The 25,944-nt window shown below is 30.9% G+C and overlaps 1 protein-coding gene across 1 annotated transcript in view; it reads right to left on the reverse strand.

Annotated features, from left to right (window-relative positions):
• Positions 1-18,773: 18,773 nt before the first annotated feature.
• The window catches only part of LOC112683440 (carbonic anhydrase-related protein 10), a 200,154-nt gene continuing 192,983 nt past the window's right edge, over positions 18,774-25,944 (reverse strand). Inside the window, exons 9-11 of the mRNA XM_025554488.1 lie at positions 22,347-22,481; positions 19,568-19,616; positions 18,774-19,281 (exon numbers count right to left, since the gene is read on the reverse strand). Of these exons, the coding sequence (XP_025410273.1) occupies positions 19,259-19,281; positions 19,568-19,616; positions 22,347-22,481 (207 nt within the window). The 3' untranslated portion in view covers positions 18,774-19,258. The remainder of the gene's footprint in view (positions 19,282-19,567; positions 19,617-22,346; positions 22,482-25,944) is intronic.

Raw genomic sequence — 25,944 nt, forward strand, 5'->3', positions numbered from 1 at the left:
CCCTTCGGACTAGTTCTGCACGGTGGATTCGACGTTAACGGCATGCGTACGTGTGTACGAAAAATAACATTGTATATCATTATCGGTTTGATTGGGTCGCCATAGCCGAAAAAGAACACTATGGTTTTGATTTGGCTCGTTTTGCGAAATCTTTTACTGGAGGACAGAGTGTTGACAAAGATAGCAATTAACGAGGGGGTAAACTGTGAGCCCAATGATCCAGGCTTCGAGCGTCTTACCGATGAACAAATAGCGTTGGGTACGGTTTCGAAAAGTGGAGTAGAAGAAAACGACGAAGAACAATGTGTGGTGAAGCAAACAGTGTTGGGAACAGATAACCAAAAAACTATCAAGATAAGACAATTTCACCACAATATCATCTAAATGAATATAACATAAATAGAGTTTATCTAGATAAAAATATAGATAATTCCATTTTTTACTGTATATCCAGATGCGCAATTTCAATAAAAAAAACTGAGGGTTCTGAAGCCCCACGGGCAGGTTTAAAGGGGTGGCTAAAGGGACATTAGCCCCCCCCTCTGGGACTAAGCTATCTATTTTACAAAGTAAAGTATTATTATATATTAATAGTTATAATAAAATATCGTCAATAGTCATTGATGAATATGGTACCTATTTTATATAAATAAATAGCTCACTTTTGTTGTTAATTATATGGATTTACCTATATTTTAAAATGGTTTTAGATAAAAATTGATACCAATAATGTAATTATTTAAACTTTGTCATTATTGTAAAAAAAAAATAAATTACTTATGAAGGACTCAAAAACATATTCTGTAATTTAAAATTGTATATAGATTTAAAGAACCAACTAACTAAATTCTTAAACTTCCATTAGCCCCTCCCTTGGTTAGTGGTTAAAGCCACCCCTGTGAAGCCCTTCTATATTTTTCATGATTCTTAATGGTTATAGACATCCGGAACCTGTACAATTCAATAGTTATTAAGCAATTAGTTACTTACAATATCGATAAAAACAAAAAAATATACCTACCTACTATTGCCGTCTTCGGATTCCACAGCGATTATGTGTAATAAAGACATTCTGGGAATTTTCTGATTCTAAAAATATATTTATATTGTATTTTAAATGTTGCCAAATGTAAACGATCAATAATCTGTTGATATTTATCGGACTTTTATCGGATTAGCTAGATTAAATATATATATTTTTATAAGTTCTACATATTTTACAATTTTTTTTTATACATAAATACATTTTACAGGTATTAGATATTTTTATAAGTCCTACATATTTTTAATTTTTTATTCATATTATATATTACATATTATTAGGCGAATATTTTATACGATTATAATTATTAATTTATAACTTTTTTCAAGAATATTTATTGTACGTATTCTGAATTTTTCAAAAACCAAATAAATGATATGGCAACGTTGACACATAAATTCGTTCTCAATCGTATCGTTTTTTGGGTCAGCGGTAAATTCTTTGTTCATTTTAAGTGTTCTCAATCATTCGGCCAAAAAGGTATAAAGTTCTCAATCGTTTGATAGCCCACCAAACGAGTTTAGTTTATATTAATTATGAGTAGTTCTGTTTAAATAACAATTTTCCTTTTCAACAACCATTTTACTATAGCGATGTATTGAAACCTTAAAATATTTTTGTCCAGATCAATATTAAAAATTATGTTTTAAAATTTATACGAATCACCTTTCGATTTGAAAAATATCGGTCATTAGCATCCATCAGGTATGATGGGCTCTATTTTACGTTTGAATCACATTTGATGTATTTAAAAAAACAATCTATTGATTAATAACTATTATAACCATCCGAAATTTGGTGACGATTACCATAATAAACAAATTATGTATAAGGTATTTCAATATAGTATACTATTTTTAAAACCTTTATAAAAAAGTTTTTAAATCATTAAATGTTTGAATAGGTTAGTAATTAGTAAGAATAGATCAGTAAGCTCCAACGATTATGGAATTGGTGATTTCCTTTCGGGGGGTGGGGTGGGGGGAGGTGGATGGGAAACATCTGAAAAACTATTGTGTTGTAGAATCAAATGGTACAAAATTTGTTCCACTTCGGATATTACTGTATTTGTACAAGAGTGGCGCACCAATCGGTTTACAAAACGGATTAAATTTGCGGAGGGTTTGCGATGATGCATGCTAGGAGACTTGAGTATAGTAAGATCATCTCCCGTTCACGTTTACTGTACGTTTATTGCGCACGAATTCTTCGGGCTTATCTATTAGGTAACAAATCTATATAGTGATAAAATAATACGGTTGAGGAACGCAGTGAGACGATTTCGTCTTGTAACAATGTGCGTTGAGGTAAAACTAGAAAAAAAAAACCGATCGCGCATTGTTTCCCCGAAACAAACGTGAAAGGTCGGGGTAACCAAATAAATCACGGGTAATCCCGTACTTTTGACACGTTGCACACTCGGTGGTAGCGGTGACTGAGTGGGATACCACGCTCGGGATTCAGAACTAAATTTGCGCTCGCACACGCGGTAAACCGTATGCGAAATGGTAAAATGAGGGATGAGAGCGGAAATGTTAAGCACTCACCGTACGCGGTGATTCGGAAAATATGAGAAGGAAGGGCGGTCGGGTTCGTGTAAAAATGTTCATGCATCCCTTCCGATGCCACCTTTCCACCTTGTGCCGCTACCGTTTTGTCTGCTACCGGGCAACAATAATTATCTTTCCGTCTCAGTTTCTGTTTCTCTCTGTTTCATTACCTGGCATGTTTTTCATGTCTTCCCCTCAAATTCTAACCTTTAGTTTTTCTACGATTTGTGCTTAGCGCACCATCACGTTGTTTGCGTGTTTATGGCAAATTTATAACGATAACATTTATAATAGTCGTATGCATACCAAGTGTTTATCAATGTTATTTCGAAAAGTAGAGATCACTGATTTGTAAGCCTGATATTTCTAGACATTTTTTACATATTACTATCTTAAAAGCACCTATATATATCACATTTTTCAAATATTGAATAAATAATATATATATATATATATATATTGGGAAGAATTATCGAAAAAATCAACTGGACGTTTATATTTACTTTTTTATCGAACAATAAGTTACCGATATGAAAATATATTCGAGGATGTTGGAATGGGATTCAAACCAAGTTTTGAATTAAGTTACATTTCAAATGTCTTACCTTTCAGATTTGATAAAATTCACTTGTATATAAAATATATGCAAAAAATATTGCACTCTACTGAATACTAGCATCAACCAATTTTTCAACGAGAATAACATAAATAAACCCAAAGAAATAAATGATGGGTGGTTCGCGCTATTTTTCATTGTTTACCGAATGGTTTTTTATATATCTACAATAATGAACAACCGGTTCAAAATTTCCGGACTTATTCAGATAAGTTAATGCGATTCTAAATACAAAATCAAGATTTTCTATAACTTTTATTTGTTAAAGTTTAAAATTCATTACAATGAAATATTTTAAGAAAATAAAAACTATTTTTGTATAAAACCTGAAACGGAAGGACGAACAAAGATTACTAAAAATTGTAGTCTTCAAAAAAATCGACAAAAGTTTGAAATCTGGACAAACGTACCACCCTTCTAATACTTTATTGTATCGATTTTAATGTATAACCAAATAATTGTACATTAATAATTATTCGTTCTCAAAAAACTCAGAAAACCAAACAAAAACGATAGAAACGCTCCTTTTTTGCAACAAATGACTATAGTTTTTTCTATTTTTTCATGTTTCTTTGGAATTCTTAAATGCATTTATAATTATTCACGATTAATAAAAAATAAAAGAAATAATAAAAAAAATACTCGTAATAGAAGATAGTAAACCGAAATCAATTGATCGGAATATTTTATTTTATCTTATTTTAGAATTTTGATTGAAAAATTGATTTTTAATACAATTAAAGTTAAAGTTATATCATATGAATTACTTAAAATATATAAGAAAAATGTAAAAAAAGAGTTTTATATATAAAAGTGACGGTATAAAAATGAAAAAATTATAAAATGCTGATTACGTTATATTATTGTTATATTTAGTTAAATAAGGAAAGTAGGGTCCGTATTGGCATTTAACATCATACGTATGTAGTATCATTAGCTAAATAATTGGTAGGACACATAATATGGTGGTGGCCAACTTCCGGCTCGAGTCTAATTAACAAAGACCAACCAAAATTTACTTATTATTATTTACTAATTATTATTATGATTTTTTGTTTTTTTGTATAAATTATTAAAAAAAAATAAAAAAGTGTTGTGTATAACTCAGATAAATAACCAAGAAAATTTAATAATTATTACTTTGATCAAATTATAAAAATTATCAAATGTATTTAAGAACATTTTGGCTCTTTTATTTATTGTGTTTATCCATGTGGCTCGCACACTTCAGCTGAGATATATTTTCACGGATCACCATTGACCGCTTGGATTGTTAATTCCGTCTCTAAATAATGAACAGACGTGGTATTATTATTTTCTATTGTGCTCGCGTATACATTTATAAACGCGTGGATGTACTGATATAATAATGTTTTGGATTTAATTTAAAACAAGCGAGGCGTTTAAAAATAGTTTCCAGTGACTGAAATAAATGGAATATGACAATGACAAATAATGTGAAAATTTTAACGCCAATTATAATCACTACACATAACGTAATATTATAACATTTTGAAATCCGAAAGCTCGCAACGTTACACACCTGGTTGGGCAGAGAACAGGTCCGGATTATCATGAACGTCAATCCTAATTATTGCGCGGTGAGATGGTCATTGCGTGAACAATAAAAGTCACGAGCTCAGCATTTTTATTTTCAAATCCTATTTTTTGTTACGATTATCATTACATTGCATCGATTTCGATTGCACCGGAAAACAAAATAACGAAGTATAAATATGCCATATAATAATAATAATAATTTATTCAAATGCCCTAAAAATCATCCAAAAATAAACCGATAATTCCCTTAAAAATGCCCTTTACATTTTGTTTTTTTCTTTTTTTGTATATAGAACATAACTTTATTAAGCAAACTGCCTTTCAGATGGGTTGCCTAAGGACACAGTATACTTAATCAATATAAGTATTCATAGTTCGGTGTTTCTGGTTACAAGATTTTAAACTAAATGTAGAATATTATCTAATGACAAAATATGTATATTGGAGAGAAAGTAAAAAAAACACACACACACACACACACACATATATATATATATATATATATATATATATATATATATATATATATATTTATAAATAATTCGAAATAATCAAATTTTTTAGTTTTTGAAACAGTAACTAATAATTTCGTTTGATGAGCAAATTTAACATTTCACAGAAGTTTAAGAAGATAATGAAGATAAAGAATTCTCATCATGACCTCTCTAAAACCCAATTTTAAATATTCTAACAGTATTAAAACTTCAATTATTTGTAACAACATCTGATTTTTCTAACAATTTCGTTGTACATTATTTTATTAAAACGAGAACCTTCATTTAAAGCATTAGCAGACGTTGATCCAAGGGGGAGCCAAGGGGCTATGCTCCCCCCTGTAGACTCTGGTGAATTTTCTATTATATCTATTTTTGGCAGCCCATAAAATGCATTGTTTTGCCGATAGTGTTTCGGCCGTGTCCGTTTTCATCAGTTGCCGTCAAAAAGCTGATCTAATCGAATATTTAAACTTGTTTGATGAAATGAAATTTCTGGCTGCTTGTAGTACTTATCTATTTTATTGTTGACGATATTTATCGTGTAATGATAATTTGTTAGTTAACATATAGGCACGATAAAATACGCACACAGCCTCTGTAACTGTCGATAATCAACATTAAACTTCATATGTATATAGTTGTATTGTTATTTTATTAAAATATCAAAGGGTAGTGCCGATTTTATGTAAAATTTTCTTAAAAAAGAAAATGTGTTATTGAAGACAATGAAATGGTAGACGACCCAGCTCCCATTCATCAAATCAACTAATGAGAAATTTAGACATTGATCTAATAATAAATCAATACAATGGTACTGTAGAAAATATAATTATAGATATAGGGATTGTATTAAGTTCAAAATCAACAGTTGATGATTTTATTAAAAAACAGTTACTTGAAAATAATTAGAAACCACTAATAGGTTACAATATTCCTTATTCAAGTCATACAAAAAATGGAATTATTTATAAACGATTTTTGATACAAGAAAATATAAATAAATATTTCTGGCTTGTTTTTTCGCCTTCAGAAAGTGGATTATTTTGTATTTATTCTTCTAATTTTTCCAATAAAACTGGTCATATTATCTATTATTGTATGGTATATACCAATAATAATACTTACCTATTAGCTTACATAGTATATAATCTAATTTTATTAGGTTGAAATTTTATTTAAGTTGCCCCCTCCCATCCGTTAATCTGTTCTGTAATTTTTTCTTTATTAATTCTAACCAGAATGCTCTAGTGAAGTTATTTATATGGTATTTGATCACTTCATGTTTTTTTACACGTCTTAAATTCCATTATAAGGCCAAATATTGTTTATTTAACCGTCTAATCTACAAGACCAAAAATACAATATTTTCTTAAAAATACGAAAACATTTCTCAACACTTGAATTTTTAATATTTAAAGATTTATTGAAATTACAGAATGATCGTTATTTAATATCTGGCGTTTGTTATTTTCACTACGGCGGAAAAATAGTTATTGTAATAATGTTAATAATATCATTATAAGGAAACATAACTGTTACAACTTGTTCTTTGTAATTAATATTAATAAATTTTAATTCATAACTTCACAAGTCACAAGTCTATTAGGACTATAACAATATAAATGTTTAGTGTAAATATTCATTGTTTCATAATAACTGATATCTTTAGTTTATGATAAAAGTATTACGGATATACTTATAACTTGATATAACTTGACATTAAGGCAATCTCCCAGTTCCCATTTGTATTAGTGATAGTTACCTCATAGGACGTAAATGTCTTATGCAGCGGTTCCCAAACTGTGCATCGCGGTACCTTAGGGGCACCACGACCACTTTCTAAGGGCACCGAGGTCTACCGTTCATAACAAATAGTTTAAAATGTATAAGATTGATTTTTCCTTATTGTTTTCGTAAAATCTTTATAGCAAATAATGTAATATTATTTATTGTATAAGCGGATATTCTCATTTTAACCTTATAATATTTTTGTATAATAATTATAATCATAGCAATAATGATTATTTATTTATTTTTTAAGTTTAAAAGTGCATAATTTTATAACTAAGTTAAATTTTATAAAAATGAATAAAATCGGTTATCAATACATTTTTTTTTGTTCTGTCTTTAATGTTATTCACAGCCAGGGCACCATGGCTTGATTGAGTCCAAAAAAAAGGCACCGCAGAAAAAAAGTTTAGGAACCGCTGGTCTAATGGATAACTTTAACATTACCCGGAGACTTGTTCATTGTACAATTTTTGAATTTGCAAAATATATTTAACCACTCGGAACTCTTCGGCTTTTGCATTAATCAAGACCACGGATTCGAGAATGTTTTATCACAGAAAAGATAAATTTAAAATCTTAATTTATCTTATCTGTGGTTCTGTCGTTTCACGAACATTTCTGTCATGTTTTTCGATAAATAGTATTGGACAATAATATATAGTAACAAAAATCTATTTCATTTTAAATTTAAATATCACTGCATTTACATTCAGTATATATATGTAGGTTAGGGTACTTTTATATATTTATATTTATATACCTAAAGTCAATTGAAAATAACTACATAAATAGTGTACCCCCTTATTATTTTCAATACTTAGGTGAGGAAAATCTTCGCTTGCCTCATCTGATAAACTGCCGCTGCATGTAAACCGTTAGAATTTAAAACGTTGATCGAACTACGTTCGCGTACAAATAGATTTCATGACGATACGATGTTGACTCGTTAACTGTCTTCATGTTAATATCAGGGCTCGTAAGTGCATGCACCAAAAATTGCATAAATAAGCAAATAGCAATGCACTAACATTTGATAAAATATGCATTCAAATATGCTTTTACACGCAATTTATATGTAATAAAAATGTATAATGTAAACGAATTTAAAATAATAAGTATTATCCATTGATATTTTTAAAAGTTATATTTTATTTCTTTGATAACATTTAATAAAAATATAATTTCTGGACACACGTTGAGATGAAAATAAATCCATAGATTTCAACGCATACGTCAATAGGAGGAGGTTGGTAGCGGTGTGCAATAACACTGTTTCCGTGGTACCGCTTATAAAACTCAATGTCGTACAAAAGTAAAAACACTAATAAAAGTAAAACACTAAGATTTTGTAAAAATGTTCGGAAAAGTAAACAAGAACGAATTCAAGCATATATTGATCTAATATTTTTTTTTCAACTGCCATGAAAAACGATTTTGTGGAATTTCCATAAAATAATATGTGCTAATAACTCCAAAAAATCAACCATACGCCAAATATGTTCTATTAAACTTTAAATTTTTTTTTTATTATCGTTGTTCCGAAACGGATTTGTATATCGCTTAGCGTTCCGATGTTGCGGGATGTTGTGTGAATGCCACTTGAACTTGCGCAAATGAACTTACGAGCCCCGGTTATTAAACACAAACGCTTTCTACGGATGGTACGCGTTGATTCGTGTAAATATCATTAGACTGTTGACGAAACCCATAAGATACTTGTTTCGTGATAGTCAGTCGATTGTCTAGCAGTAAAATGACGTTACCATCAGCGTCCGGTTATTCGTTCTCGACGGGAATACGGATTCATCGTGCAACTAAACGTGTTTTGTAATTTTTTTTTCGAAATCAGATCGATAACCTGAGAAATAGAATGACCAGAGTTGTAGCGTGTGATATCGACCGGGTCGCATGATAACTTATATAGCTAGTTCCGTTTTGCCTGTGTACGGTTTTCCGCGAGCCTCGAAAACAAGTTCGGTCCTTCGTACAAGTTTCCCGGACCGGGCGACGAGCGTGACCAAACGTGAACACAGTAGATAGTCGTGGTGCTGGATAAAAACGTCGTGGACAGTGGTGTAGCAAAAGGGGGAGGCTGAGGGGGCTGCAGCCCCCACGAAATGTTAAGAAAATGATATTAATGGTCTATGAAAATCGCTAAAAAAGTAAAAATATTTAAAATTTTTAGTATTAACACTTTGTGATAGTAGGTATTTTATGCATATCATATAAAGCATTGGTCGTGAACCGCGAATTCCATTTCAGAGTCAAGACTTGTCGGACTCGCATTATTATCTATTCATAGAGACATTAAAATTTCAGATGATCGAATATTTGATACATTTGTTAACAGCGGAAATGCTTAATTGTTAATATTGTTACTTTAATTTTTTGTCATTTAATAATAAAATGAATTAAAAATGTTAAAAAGTAATTAAATTGGTATTATTAATTATTTTTATTCATCATATCATACTCATGTTTATTAAGTAGGGGTTTGTTTTATTATAAAATATATTGGTCTATTATATTATGTCCTATTAAAAAAAAAAAATTCAACGCTTTTTTCATTATTTTTTTTTTTAATAAGTTAAACGTATAAAATATATTATTTTATAATACTATAAAATACAATATCCAAAGTATTTAAAGTATACAAAAGTATTATTAAATCAATATATGTTAAGGGTTATAGGAACCAAAATCTAAAATATAACTTTGACATCCACTCGGTAAGCTTATGGAAGAAATTATCTAAGCTACCGATGTGTAAAAATTGATCAGCCCCCCCCTCCCAGAAGAAAAATCCTAGCTACGCCACTGGTCGAGGAGATTCGCGAATGAACCGACTTCGACACGCGTACGAGATGCACACGAGGTGAACGCGCTTTGACACCCGTGTCGAACTCAACGGGCGACCGGTCGTTTACCGAACGGTACGAAAGCGAAAATCGCCTTGTGTTGCTCATATTTCCTCGTGTGCAGTCGTTCGTCGACGACGAGATCAACGACGAGATCTTACCCGTTCGCTCGTCGTGTTGACTGCGTTCGTTATTGTTACCGTTGTCGTTGATGCATACTAATTAGTTTAATTTTCCCCTTTCTAACTTTCCTCACTAGATGGAGAAAGATAGAGAGAGAGCGAGAAAGATAGTGGTTTTATAAATAAATTGTGCGTCTTATTCCTGGTGCCTTTTTTTTTTTCACTGGTCCTGAAAAATTCCCTCGCAAAGAAACACGAGTGAGTTGTTTAAAGCTACGTAGTAGTGGGTATAAATTGAATGATCCTTTTTCGTGCTCGAGAAATGACGGGAAAAGAATAAAAGGGAGAAAAGTAAGAAGGAAAAAATCTGTTTTCGCAACGATTTATGTTCTCCTGTAATTCTCGGGTAGAACTTAAAAAATTCCAAGTAGTTGAAATCTTGTTTCGTACCGACATTCTCGTTATGATTTGTTATCACAGATAAACTAGAATACTTCGGTTTTCCCATCCCCACCCCCACCTCCGTTGCACTCGAGACACCGTTACATTTCTATGTCAAATGTTTCCCATTCATTTTCGCCCGGATTTTTTGCGAATATTTTATCTGTCACGCGCGCGCCCGAGACTTCTTATTTACCGAACGCGTATTTTTTCTATTTACTCAACGCGCATATTTATCATTTTATTTCCACCCCTACTCCCCCGCGCGCGTGCATGTGTATGTTTCGTACAAATATATTTTACCATACGAAATTACGCTTCGAAAAACATGCACAAAGCGTCGTGCACAATTTTCCGTTTAAAACAATTTGACATACATGCGCACGTTATAACGTGTGTACGCGTGTGCTATACTTAAATGTTATGAGTTATATCAGTTGTGATTGGTGTGCTCCATAGTCATGTAAAAGAATGGACCGCGCTTAGAGAGAGATACGTGGAGAAAAGATATGTGCGAGAGAGAAATAGCTAAGTTAGAATTACCAAAGATAATGAAAGTAGAATTATCATTGGAATATATTATGTTGGCACCAAATTGAAAATATCTTATCGTATTAACCTTAGATTATATACTTGTATATGATCTAATGTATTAGTTATCAACAAATCTTTGGTTTCTACTAATAATGGGTGCTAGATATCTTGAACGAAACTGAATATAATGTTGAATAATATTGATCGTGTGTTTTACAAAAATTAAATCTTTTATTGAAATATTTATTGATATAAACATTGATAAATATTATTGAACGTGTATGGGCAGCTTAACATAATAAATTATTACGTTAAAAATTATCGTAATGGGAATTTCATAATTCTAAAAGTTTATTGAGATTGCTTCATATTATGTATTTCTGTTAAAAAAGGGAAATCCGAAAAAAAAGAGTCACATAACACGTTATTCTTGCAGACACTAAGAAATAATATTATTGCTAAGACGGTAAACAAAAAATGCACATATAAGTAATATAATATAGTATATGACTATATTCTATTTCTATTTAAAATTTGGTATAATACTTAATTTACAAATTATTTACATATTTAATTTAAAATCATCAGTAGGTAAATTTTTTATGTTGATACTTCATTGATGCTGGAAGTGTATTAATTTTGTACAAAATCTCCTTATTCTTTTGTCAATTTCATAATTATATTTTTATGATGAATTCTTATTGTTATATATTTCTTATTTATATATTATTATATTATTTATTTATTATTATATATTATTTATATATTATATATATTTCTTATTAATCTTATCAATTGTAATAAATAATTATTTAAAGGTTCTTGGTCCATAAAATGGTTGGTTAAATTTCTTAAATATTCATTAATATTTATTATTTTCCCGATCCTGAAGGTCCGACCAATATTTCATGAATACTATCTAGTAATAATGATCCGTGTCTTGATGGATTTTTAATAATTTGTACATCAATATTATCAATTTTTAATTTTTATTTTTGCTCGATTATTTTTATTTATTTATTTTTTTTTAATATAATTAATAGTTAATAGTTTTAAAATAAAAAACCTGTAATATAATACATAATGTGTTTTACTCATAAGTTAAAAATCTGGTAAAAGCTACTTAAGTAATCTTATAAATAAGCTTACATTCGAAGCTCATGTACCAGGGTATCAGTTTTGTGGATCTGATACTAAGTTAGTAAAGAAATAACTAAGTAAAGAAAAATTAGCTCATTGAAACAAAGGGGTCAATTCGTTGGATTCTTCTTATCGAACATACGACATTGCTTATGAAAACAGTAATAATTTAGATATTAGACAAAAATCTGATATGTTATTAGAAGAATAGGCTTGGGAAAGAGTTAAAACTAGTAATAGTTCTAAAAAAGAAACACTTGGTGCATATGCAGTAGCAAATGCTATGAAAGCCAAAAGAAAAATCGGTACTGTAAAAATAAAAAATTATTATTAGCAACGAAAAAAAAAAAGTTAAAAAAAGAGGAAAAATGGTAAGAGAATGGTGGATTAATAGCTGACGTGCAAAACTAGAATGAACTTTGACAATATAATTTCGATTGCCAAAACATTACGTTTAAATCATAAAAATGTCCATATTCAGCCACACGTCCGCGTAAATAACATTGATGGGAGTACCACTGATTATAAATGCATTATTAATCACCATCAAATATTATCGAACAATAACTCGACGTTTCGTTGAAAAATATTTGCTAATCGAATGAAAGGAAAAAAAATTGACATAATCTTATATTAAAATCAACAGTACATATATGTTTAGCCAAATGCAATATGCAAAATACAAATAATAATGTTAATAATAATATATTGTTTGAATATTTTTTTTCACATACAAACCAATTTGAAATTCACAAATTAGTATATTATTTTAGCATTTGAAGTTTTTAAAACGTTTTTAATTAATTTTTATTATTATTTTTTATTATTTTATCAACAATTTCTTACAAACGGTTTAAACTAGTATTGAAGGTTGTGACTTCCGTCGCGGCAGGAATAGCTAATACAATATAAAGCTATATGGAAAGTTCAAAGAAAATTGAGTTTGAAAAGGAAAAATTGAATGTAATCATAAAAAAATTATGGAAATACTTACTTCAAAAAAGTGAACGCTGATGGAAAACATAATTAATAATAATAAAAAATGAATAATAACATTATAAATTATAATAATATTAATTATTAATTAATCTATACATTTTTCGTTGCTGTCGTCTTTTCGCTGCTTCAGACGTACTATTACGTACTATTACGTACCTTTGTATAGAAAATAAAATATACTAAGTATCACCATAGTGATAATACCGGAGAATAACGAATTTAATGATATATAATCTACGTTACTAACTTCAAATCTGTATATAAGAAACACATTTTAAATTATTATTGTTTACATTGGTGACCAAAATGGCGCTATCGTACAATCACGTGTGTATAATATTCGGTTATCAATATTAGATAGTTAATATATAGATAGTTAAAGTAATTACGTATTCCATGTTGTTATTTTTTTTGTAACGAATCATACTAAAAAATACTTTGTGTTATTACATTATAATAATATTATTGTTTGCCGATAACCGCACAGTTATAGAAAACCCTGTCTCGCACATTTTTAATCTTAATAAATAAGTTAATTTTGGTCTAAGAATTTTTTTAACTTTAGAGTTTTCTTTTATCATTTAAACATAGATTATGATCTATTAAAACAAAAAAAAAAAAAATGAAAAATAAAAAGTGTTTTATTTTTTGTAGCACAGCTAGAACATAAATATTGTAACAGTGAATAGATTAATTAATATTTTATATTAATTAATATTTAATATAAAATTTAATAATTAAATAATAAATAATTATGAAATCAAATTTTTTATACAAATATTTTAATTAACAAGACAAGACAACAACATTTCATCGACAAGACATGTTTTCCAAATTCGTACCCATGTTTTCAAAATCGTTACCGACGATTGAAAAGATTGTTTATGTCGTTTGCGCGCAACTTCAGGAGTAATTCGCTATATTACAGAGGAAATCGAAGTTGAAGGGATGAAAATTGAATATAAAACGGAGAAGTTAAAGGGAAAAATTAAAATGATAGAAATCCTAGCTAAGCGATCTCGACATTGACATTGTTGCAGCTTTGAAAATAATTGGAGAATGAAATAAGTATTCTTATTAAAATATGGAAAATTATATTTATTATAGCAAATTTACGTTCAGCAATTCAAATGTTTGCGTTAATATTAGAGTAAAATGACCCATAATCAAACCTTAAGGGAAGAAAATTATATGTGTTTTGTTGGTCGGTCTTTCTGATGATTTGATTTTTTAGCGAGTTATAGGTTATTTTAATTTAAATATTTTGCATACCCATAACACGCTTAAAAATTAAAATATCCAAAAAAAATCAACCAACAAAACACAAAGTCTCTTTAAGTGTGATTATAGGTATATTTGCTCTAATATTAAAGCTAACATCACTACACATGGGTGTCCCCAGACATTTTTCTAGGGGGGGGGGGGCAAAATTAATTTAAAAAATAAATTAAAATTTTTTTATACATTTTATTTTTAGTAAATTATTATATTTCGTCATTATTAAAATTATGAATTAAAACATTACTGACATTTATGTATAATGTACAATTAAAACATCACTCAAAAAATACATTAAGATAAAATAGTTCGATTATTATTAATGATAGTTTTCATAGATGCCGTCAGCCGTGTGTTGACATAATATGTTATGGAAACTTAGTAGACCTATTTTTAGAAACTAATTTATCATTTGGAATTTTACCAATTTCTGTGGAAATAACATTATTTCAGGGGGGGGGGGGGGAAAGTGCCCCCCCCCCCCCCCCCCTGGGGACGCCCATGTCACTACATTTGAATCATTGAATGTAAATTTGCTAACACAACATGTACGTATGTCGGACGGAGACAACACATCGGGTGTGACGTCCTCTTAAGGGGACGGTACACGTAAAGTGAAACGAACACAACGGCCGAGAGAACGCGCTGTTAAGTGTTTTCGTGATCCACAAATGTGACGTTTAAGCCATCCCACTACTCGCAGTCGGCGATGGTCGATTATTGCATTCAGTCGGGAGTGATATTCATTATTTTCTGAAACTTCGTCTATGACAGTTCGGGCAATAGCCGCACTAATATTTTTAATATCAACTGCGCGTACCTGCTCGATTTGTATTTATCGCAATGTACATAATAGATATCTCTTTTTATTTATATATATATATATACGAGTATACTTAGTAAATAGAACTTAATAAATAATGATAACTCAAGCACCAAATACATTTTTTATCATGTTAATTTGTGAGGAAATGTGTAAGTTAATAAGTTCAGTTTATTTGATCTATAACTGTATCAACTGTTATCATTTTAATTATATATCAAAGGAGGGCATAATATTTTGATTGTTACGTCTTTGGTAATTCTAACTTAGCTCACATATATCTTTGCTTCAATCAAATACACTGCTGAGATATGATATGCGTGGTCCATTCTTTTACGTGTCTATGGTGTGCTCATCTCGTAGTACTCACCGAGAAGCGTTACGCCAAGAGATCATTTTTGTTTTAACGTTAAACACTGACTTTGTGGTTCGTTTCACGTGTTTTTTCAATCCGTTATTTTTCGCAGTTCAACATTTCCGTCCATCATTTACTTGCTACCCGAAGATTTATTGAAAAAAACCTTTCTTCACATTTCTATCGTTCTTTAATTACACATGTTTGCTTTTCACATTAGGAAGAAAAATATTATTACCCATTGATCAATATAGTTCTATTAAATGATAATATATACGCAGTTGTAAGTATTTCAAACGAGAAAAATATTTTTTCGAGCTTTTACTACCGATATTACCATAGGCATGCACACAGGGGCAGCAAGTTTTGCTCCTACTGCCCCTGAACGGTTTGAATATATTTGTAAGGGCCGAACTGGTCCAACCTGGACCGCCACACCGGTAATGCTTAATAGAAAATAAGTTGGTTATCCAAAAAGTGTATTTTTACCAAGCTAATCTTTTCTGTGTTTAAACTTTAAATAGGCTTTGAAGCTTAAATTTAAGCTTAAAAATGTTAACTTAATACTCATGTATTGGCCGGTAAAAGTATTCGCTGCCCCCAACTTGAAACTCTGCGCACGCCTATGGTTATTACACTCATCTTAATATGATTTAACTACTGATTTATGTTATTTATCAAGAATGTTTACCGTACATTTTCAGAATTATAAATATAGGTGATCACTCAGAAAATTATTTAAAAATGTTTCAATAATTTTGAGCTGTTTTATAACTATTATATTGATAACAATCGAAGCAACCAAAAAAAAAAAAAAAATCCTAGGTACTTATTTTATATTTTTATTATTTAACTGTCTAATCTGTTTAAGTTTGCGTACCAATTTCATATGAACATCAAACGTATGTTTATTAAAATAAATTATTAACTCTCAAGTGCATGCTATCAAGTAATATTATATAACATACATGTAACTCTGGGTTAGTTATAACTTGTTATATTATACTTGTATACGATCAATTGTCCAGTTATAGATATCGCTAGTCGGTTTAGTGTTTGTTTGAAATAAATCGAAAAACAAATCTTTAAATTCTAACTGACGACGCACTGTATTAATTGATAACTTCACACGTTCAATTAGATATTAATAAGATATTAAGTATTGATCTTCTTTGGATCTACCAAGATTCTTGATCATACTAGTTAACCGTTTTTGAATGAGAGTCTTTAAAAATTCCCAAAACGAATATATCTTCGTTTAAATTCTGTTAGTTGTTGGCTTTTCGTCATTGAAATCCTGTTGTGAACACAAAATAAAGTAGGTACATAAAAAATTTTTACACAAAACATGTCATTTTCAATTGCATTGGGTCGTTGTCGCTGTAAAAACATTGTTTTTCATTCTACGCGATACGGAAAATGTTGGACGAACTAACATAAGTAAGAAAAAACGGCCAGGAAAACGAGCTGCTAATCAAAACTTAACTAACTAATCGTATTGATGCATTAGATTCGTTATTCTTTATTCTTACTGTTTCATTCATAATGATTGTGATTATTTGAGAGAAAAAAAACGACTATTAAGTCATTTTTAATGCCGTCTAAATTGGCGAATTCGATTCTTATCGATTTTCTGCTCGTCGGATAAATATCGTCATCAACTTAAAAAACGTTATTGCTTTAGTATGAGCGCATTGCACGTTATCGTATGTGGTTTACTAACGGGTGTGTTAAAAGATAATGTAATAAATACAATTAAAATCAAAAACTCTTATTAAAATGTTTATTACATAAACTAATGATAATAACAAAGTATGCTATAGGAACCTTAACTCACTACAGCCATCTATGTAAACGTATACGTACATCATGTGTAAACGTACACTCACACACATCAACACATGTACATACGCATTTCTTAATACAATAATATTGCGGTTAATGAAATAACCGTTAACGAACAATAATAATAATAATAATAATAATAATGATAATGTTAATGATAATAATAATATTTTAAGTAAATGGATTTCAGTCAAATCAAAAGTGCTCTGAACTGTTTACACGATAACATAATATATTATTCTTATAATAATATTGCAATCATGCGGAGATATGTGAAACGTTTTCGCGTATTATGCAATAATGGTATATCATATTTTATTTTCAATGCGGGTGCAAAATCAGCTCGACTCCAATACGCATAGAAAGGGGTTCTAATCACGTGAACGATGAGTATAGGCGATGCATGTATGGTAAAAGTGTTCAAAACCGTCATTTTTGGTCCATGTGTTTAGGTTTTTTTTTTAATTTTTTATTTTTCAACCGTACTCGAAACAATTGAACGTGCTCGTGCAGGCGAGTATTTAAAAATACATTTGTACATTAAACGGACTGAAAATTGTACAAAAATTGCACGCGTGTACTCGTATAATAATAATAATAATAATAAAAATAATAATAATAATAATAATAATATTAATAATAATAATGATGATAATGATAATAATCACAATAACTTTAACATTTTCGCATAGACTTCAGATTAATTGTGTACCTACTGCACGTACAAAGATATCGGATATTAAATGTATTGGTGTTGTAATACGCTTATATATTTTATGTTAATGTCGTGAAAAACGCTACTGAATTTTAAAAAAAAGTAATAATGGAAAAATAAAGAAATATTTTTGAGATTAAGGGTACGGGCATATGGGATCCGAGTGTAAAGTGTCGAAACGAATTCGAAACGCGTTTATGTTCGATACCGAGTTCTACGTTCGCCATGTGCGACGCAGTCACCGGGACGCGTATCATGATGGATTCTATTCCCGAGAATTCCATCCCCCCACGTCACTTATCCTTCGCAAGCGATATCCAGAGGTATGCAAATAATGTATACATCATTAATACAGTTATTATTCGTGTCCCCGTTCTCTCCGAGCACACACCACTGCTAAGGAAACGCGAAGTACAAGAAAAAATACACACACATACATATATATATATATATAAATTTATACCTAACCTAACCCAACAAAACTTATTACCTTTGCAATTGGAACGTGATTCGTGAAAATTCTCGTGTTCGTCGAGCTCGTGTTTTATTTTTGGACGTTATTAGCGTATTTTTTAAAATTGTTATTTCATGTAGATGATATTTATATATGTATATGTATATGATGCTATAATAATATAAAAACGCGTTTAAACGATAACGGTAATTTATTGTATTGAATATTATCGTGACGACAAGCTACACAATAGAATATTGTTACGATAGTAGTTATAGTAAATAATATTATAATAGCGGGTGTTTCATTCAATGGAAAGTTTTTTACACCTTCTCGCTTAACGAACTAAATAAAAACAAAATGGATTTGAGTACTGGAAAACCTGTAGTGGAAAATTCAAAAGCAATCAGTCCAGAGTCCTCGGGGGAATCCTTAGAATTTTTAATGTTTTTAGGTGCAATTTTTTTTTTTCATTTTTTAACTTTTTACAAACAATATTTTTATGTTACAAGTGTTAAAGTATACTAAATGCCGTTGCTTCTTTTGCTGTTCTCGTGTTGTTATTGTTTTAACGACTACAGCGTGGAGGCGATGACTTCGACGAGGATGACGGTGTCGATGGCGGTTTTTCACATGTATTAATGGAGTTTCCAGTCGTTAGCTACAAGAAAAGAAAGCACTGGATTACACACAGTTCTGTGGAATCAGAAGGATGGCTAGGAAGCGAGGGGCGTGAATTATGTTCGTGACCTAATATCACCGGTTTTGAGGTCGGAAATTAAGGCGTTGTCGGGATGGGCAGGGTTTGCGTACGTATACACGTTGCATTAGGAAATAAAATAATAATACGAAATATTATTTTGTTCGTGTACACTACCTACTATTACTGTACACCAGACAAATGAATTAATAAACCGTGACAAATGGAGGACCTGCAATTAACTTACCCTTGTAGTATACTTCTTTGTGCATGCTTGGGCAGTATTTTTCATCGTCCTGTAAAAAAAAAAAAAACCCGTGTCTATATCACTCGTGGTGGCAGCCATGACGTTAAGACCGCAAATGTTTTCGTACGTTCGGCCACACAATCAATACACACAAACACACACACACACACATCATACTCATATACACTTGACCACTATTCAAGCATACTCACTCTGTATTAAGCTGATTTTTTCTACCCTCTAGTAAATAAACTGCATTTGTTTGAATTATAATGTTGAAAATCCTTCTCGTCTTTAATTGTTTTGCGAAAATATTTTATTTTTCATTATTTTTCGCCATTGTTAGATTGCTATACTTTTACTTTTATTAAATTATAGAAATTAACATTGTTAGTGTTAAATTTTGAAAAATTTCAATTGACAAAAATCTAACATTGAACCGATAAATAACTAGTTATAAGTGAATTTTAAGCTTATAGATGACTAGAATGAATATTTCTACTCGAAATCACTGTAGATTATTATTCCGGCAATCCAAATTTCATTGTTGTATTACTATAAAGTTAACTAGTTCGATATTAGATTTTTATGAATCAACATTTTCGAAAAATAAATGCACTTTACAATTTGTTGCTAGAATCAGTATAATATGTTGTAATCTTAGGAAGAAAAAATGCTTGAAATATAAAGTATTCACGTAAATCTGAACTAGCAAGACGAGTAAGATTTTTTTAAACTAAAGTTTTAAATATACGTAATTGCTTAGAATTAAACCTTAAAGTGAATGTACGTTTAAAAATTCACTTAGTGTTTAATATTAAATATTAATAATTTGCAAATTTCACTATACGATAATTTATTTTTATCATTGTTGTATTTGCCTAACCTCAAAATATCATTTTAGAATCTCATATTGACCATTAACACAACCAACTATAAGAATCGATATTTTATGTTTATTTTTAAATTCACAATCACTATTGCTGCTATTGTAAAATCGTAGATTTCTAAGGTTTTTATTTTTATTCTAAGAAAATTTAATGTGTCGGAACCAATGAAATCGAATCCTATTCACGTACATCTTCCTCATCTATGGGGTGTGGAAAACGCCTTACACATTGTATTGTTCTTGGACTTGACGTGAAAGTTTTGCGTCGGATAGTCCCGTCGTCCGAAGACAAGCAGGCGCATGTATTTTATTTGCATTTTGTCTGACCGTTTGACGTTTCCCAGTTTTACATTTAGACCGTAGACGTGTGTTTACGTAACGAGAATGGACAGTGCACATAATACACGCATGACGAAGACAACGTATTGCACTCGGGGAATTAGTGTAACTGGTAAATCGATCGGACGACTGATAATGTTTCCCAACCAAAAAAGGAAATCAAAGGCGATACGGTTTTCGTGCGCATGTTACGAAATGACCATGAACGATTATTCGAAAACCAATCGACGCCCAAAGTGAACGGTGTTCAACAGATGCGTAAAGCGATTGGAAACCGGTCGGTATTATCACGTTGCGGTTTCTTATTTCTTAGGAGAATAACAATCCGAGTAACGCTTGTTTCGATATTTCTTCGAAGATATTGTTAAGAGTTATTATTTTATTTTAATTTTTCAACAAAACACAAAGATTTAATTGAAATAGAAATGTCCGAAAATATTATTGTATCGTTACGAGTGGTATACCATATAACCGAAAACAGAATTCGACCATCTTCTTTCTTCATTTCGATCATCTTAGGAGATATCGCAATGGGTTCGTGGAACACCACGTGCACCCACGGATCCCACGTGAAAATGGTTTTCATTTTAAACGGTCGTTGGTTGTATTAATAAAACAATTAATCTGTCGTACTACAAAATGTTTCAGAACATAGTAATGCTACGCCTACACAACAGTCCATTAATGGATGTGATTTACTCTCGAAACGAATTTCAAAAGCATAAATTTGACCGTTTTACCTATTAACATGCATTCATAGCACTGCAGACAAAGATCACCATGAACATACAGTGCTATCTTACTATGACTGTTATTAGAGCACAGTTTTTTTTTTTTTTTTTTCTCTTTCTTATACTGTTGTCGCTCTCTCTTTCTTTCTCTCCATCTCTTTTACTTTATCCATATTATTTCTATAATTTAATATAAATATGTCGGGAGCTGTGGTTTCCGTTGACGTAATCTACGTCTTCGCGTACCACCGACTAGATGCGTGTTCGAATCATTATGATAATTCGTACCATGTTTTGATGTTAATCTATGACCAATGGTGTACAGTCTCGTTTATTCATATGTTTTGTCGTCGTAGATGTGCGTACACCGTACTCGGGCAAACACGCGTGTGTAATAGTTTCTTTGAAATTTGCAAAGCCAAAACATAAGTTTCTGTTATTACGAGTCGTACTCGAGTTGTTCGCAAGAAAACCACTGGGTTGCTGCCGCAATAGTAATAATATTAAATTATACCACCATCTCCTCTTCGACTAACTCTTTCTCTCCGTTCGGAGAATCCTTATTCACTAATCTTCGTCCCTTCTGTTACCAAACAACCGATCATCTTTTCAACTCTCTATCATTTTCTTCACCTTATATTCTGGCTATCTGATAAAAACAGTAATTTGATTTTATGTCTCCTAACTTTGTGTTAATCCATACACTTATTATATTATTTTTTTGTATAATGTTTTTATGAATAAAGGTACTTAAATATAAAAAAATTTAAATAATTATAATAATATAGAAATAAATAAAAGTATAAATGTAGTGAATTACCTTTCTTAAATTGAAATCGATATTAGTGCGCACCAGCCGATTGTGTAAAGGCTGAGGTGGTCGGAAATTGTTGCCCAACGGCGCTATCCCTTGGTTCTTCTTGCTGCCCTGCATGAGGCTTCGCAAACTGTACAACTGCAATGTGCAATACGCAATATATAAAATACATTACGATTTGCAATTGGTTTTCCGTATACGGCCTGGGGCCGCCTATTATTATTATTATTGTGTGCACATTTATGGATTTGTTTATGTGTGTAAGTATGTGTGCGTGTGTGTGTGTATGTTATAACAGTTGACGACCATCACCGGAGGCGTCTGATCGTCGATTGTAGATTAAATATTTTTCTCTTTGTCGTGGGCACCTTGTTTTCATTTAATTTAATTTTTAATACCAGGAGCTGTTTACCCTCACAATTATTGATTGATAGTAATTATAAACAAGTTTTTATTTTTTTTTTTATAAAAATGTATGAATCAGTAATTAATAATTTACGACAAGAAAAATCAATGACTGTATACTATATATATACATATATTTAGCATAAAATAAGAAACAAGAAACACATGGTATATACATGTGTATAATCCAGCGACGGAACGTTTAATGAACAGGTTAAATGTTTAAAATTAACGCGTTGGTATGCATATTAGATTGAAAAATGCAGATAAATTCGAAGCCAAACCATAATGACAAGTAATGGAAGACAAACGCAAAGCGAATTAAAAATATCGGGAACACTTTTGTTGAATCATGTATGTAAATTATCGAAAGATATTTTAAATATCAGTAAACACTATTAATCATATTGTTTATTTCGTTATGTTTTCGGTTTCAAAAAAATTCCAGTAGTAGCACTAACTCGATATACAACAAATTATGTATTAATCTGTTATTTTTGGCGCAATAAAATATCATCGCTATCGCTGAACGTCACATAAATGTACCACCCGACGCGGACCGTATTACGTATGCAAATATTTCTTTATGGACGTTCTGCAGAACAATAATATGCAACCGTTTAAGACTACATCGTTTCCGAAATCATATCAATAGTTGTACATGATATATATCAACCACGTGTGGTACACATATTTCTGAGACAGCCCAGTGATTACAATATTATAACGTAGACTTTTCTGGTGTTGTTCACGTAACTAAAGATATGTGGTTTAAAAACGTTCCGGGAAATCATCCGATCGTACTAAATATGACGTCAATGCAAAAACTAAAACACATTATCATAACGCCAAATATACACGCAGTCCATCCCAAAGGCAATAAGTTTAGGTGCTTCGAATACGTCGAATGATTTATTACAAATAACAAAAAGCAAGTTCGAATTGATTGAGTATGTCCCTCGAGTGGTATCAAAACATGGTCCGTTTAATCCATTTGAAATGTCTGATGAATAACCTTCGAACTTTGTGTTCACCGTAGGAAATCACGAGAAAACTTTTCAATTAAATTCCAAAATCGATGTGTTTATATTTCAAAACTTTGATATTTGATAATTATAATAGAGAAATATATAATTGTACACGTTACACACTCTACCGAAACCATATAATTAAACATTGCATGCTTGGTAATTAGTAAACGTTACGTTTCAGCGGGATCATTTCGATCTCAATACACATGACTAGCATTTCATGATTAAAGATTGGCAAAATATTTTTCCCCTCTAGTATAACTGATATAACTGAGTGATAAGCTGGTGTGACGAATAAGCTTCTTTTTTTTTTTTTATTAACTTGCGTTTGTCTTGATGTAAATTAATTGTTTGAAATCATTGTATGGATTATTATTTTATAACGAAATCAAATTACGCGTAGCTGTGAATACTGAGTTGGGCTTTTTTTCGGGTGTATACTTAGTTAAAAATCAAGCAAAACACAAGCGTAACTTTCAAAACACAGACAGGTATTAAAAAAAAACTACACAAAATTCGATTCTAAGTGGATCCGGCATTAAATTAAAAAAAAAAAAAAACTACTAATTAATTAATTCACCAAATTAAAATATTACCAAAAATGTTGTTTGTTAAATTTGAGCCTGAATTAAAGAAACATTTGAGTCCCCCCTCCTAGAAGTAAGACTAAATACGCCCCTGAATCCTATAGTGTCCACGTCGCACGAGCACGTTTGTGATTAGAAAATCGTCTGAGAACCGTTATTTTTGTTTTTTTTTCCGTTTCGTTTCTACGCTCATCGCATGCGTTGTTGTACATCCGTGTCTTACAAATGTGCACAACACGAGCGCGTAAAATATTACGAAAAAAAAAATAAATAAAAAAGGAAAAATATTCATGTAATTCGGTTGAAAATTAAAACATCGATGCATAAACGTACGGATGACACGTGCTTCCCTCCAAGTCAAATGGGTTCAATCTGATACGAAAACTTACAACACGAAATCGATTTCACCGAACGTGGGTTCGCTTAGCTGTACGTTTTTTTTTTAAATGGAAACGGCACCACGCTTTATCCGGTTATCGTGATCATTATGTGTTTTATGACATTACACTTTTTAATAAGTAACATATTTCTAAAAAACCTCTAATGCCGTTTCATACAGAACTCTTATTTTTTAAACCTTTGGGCGTTTTATGGCGAATAAAACCCCCTTCCGGCCGTGTAGGCCTTTATTAATTGTCTTATTGCTGCTTTTGATCTAACGAATAGAACTACGAATATTTCGAGTAATTTAAAACACTTTTAAAAGTTCAGGCGAGGCGACTAAAATTTTTTCATCTAAAAACTCGAAATATTTCAAAGGGTATTGTATGCATAACAGCTAATAAGACATTAAGTGCACTAGAAATTCGCGATTATTAAACTCGCACCGATACCTGACACTCAAAATAATGGTGCGCGTATAAGTTTCGTTTCAAATTGCAATACACGCGCGCAAACTGCAGTCTACGTTATAAATTGTTTTGCCCACATGTACGCCGTCAAATCTTGTTTTATTAATGTGCGGACGTTTTAATACACGTTCGTATATTTATATTTTAATAATCATAAAAAGAATGACATTTGTGTAGCGGAACAATAAAACATGCAGTAAACACACCAACGCGTGTAAATACGTTTACATCATACATGTATTAATCGAGATACATTTTTTTGTTTCTAAAACCCGTCTGACTGTATGCATCATGAAATGTGCACGAGAATTTTAATAACATGCTCTAATCACAGCGATCGTTTGAGTTCTGACTATGGTTTTTTCGCAGAACTCGCTCTACGCACAAAAGAACGTAGTAGTGCAGTTAACAAGTTTTTCGATTACAAACAATTTTTTTTTTTTTTTTTTTTAATTGAAACTTCTCTTTTACAAATACAATATGCACACACGTGTGCGTGCGTACGCGTAAACAGCACGCGCCCGTTTTGTACCGTTTCCTATTAGTGAAACTATAGTGATTAGCTTTAACGTTCGCAGTTTTATTAATTCGAAATCCAATATTTTACAGCCTTGTCTGTACGGTTACTACAGTTTGTGTTATAATTGTGTATCTATCCGCACTGCGAATTTGCCACACTATTTGTCTGGGCAAATGCGTATTATCACTTAAAAGGACGTAATAATTA

Source organism: Sipha flava, unplaced genomic scaffold, assembly GCF_003268045.1.
Source record: "Sipha flava isolate LNK unplaced genomic scaffold, YSA_version1 226_pilon_pilon, whole genome shotgun sequence".
NCBI lineage: Eukaryota > Metazoa > Arthropoda > Insecta > Hemiptera > Aphididae > Sipha > Sipha flava.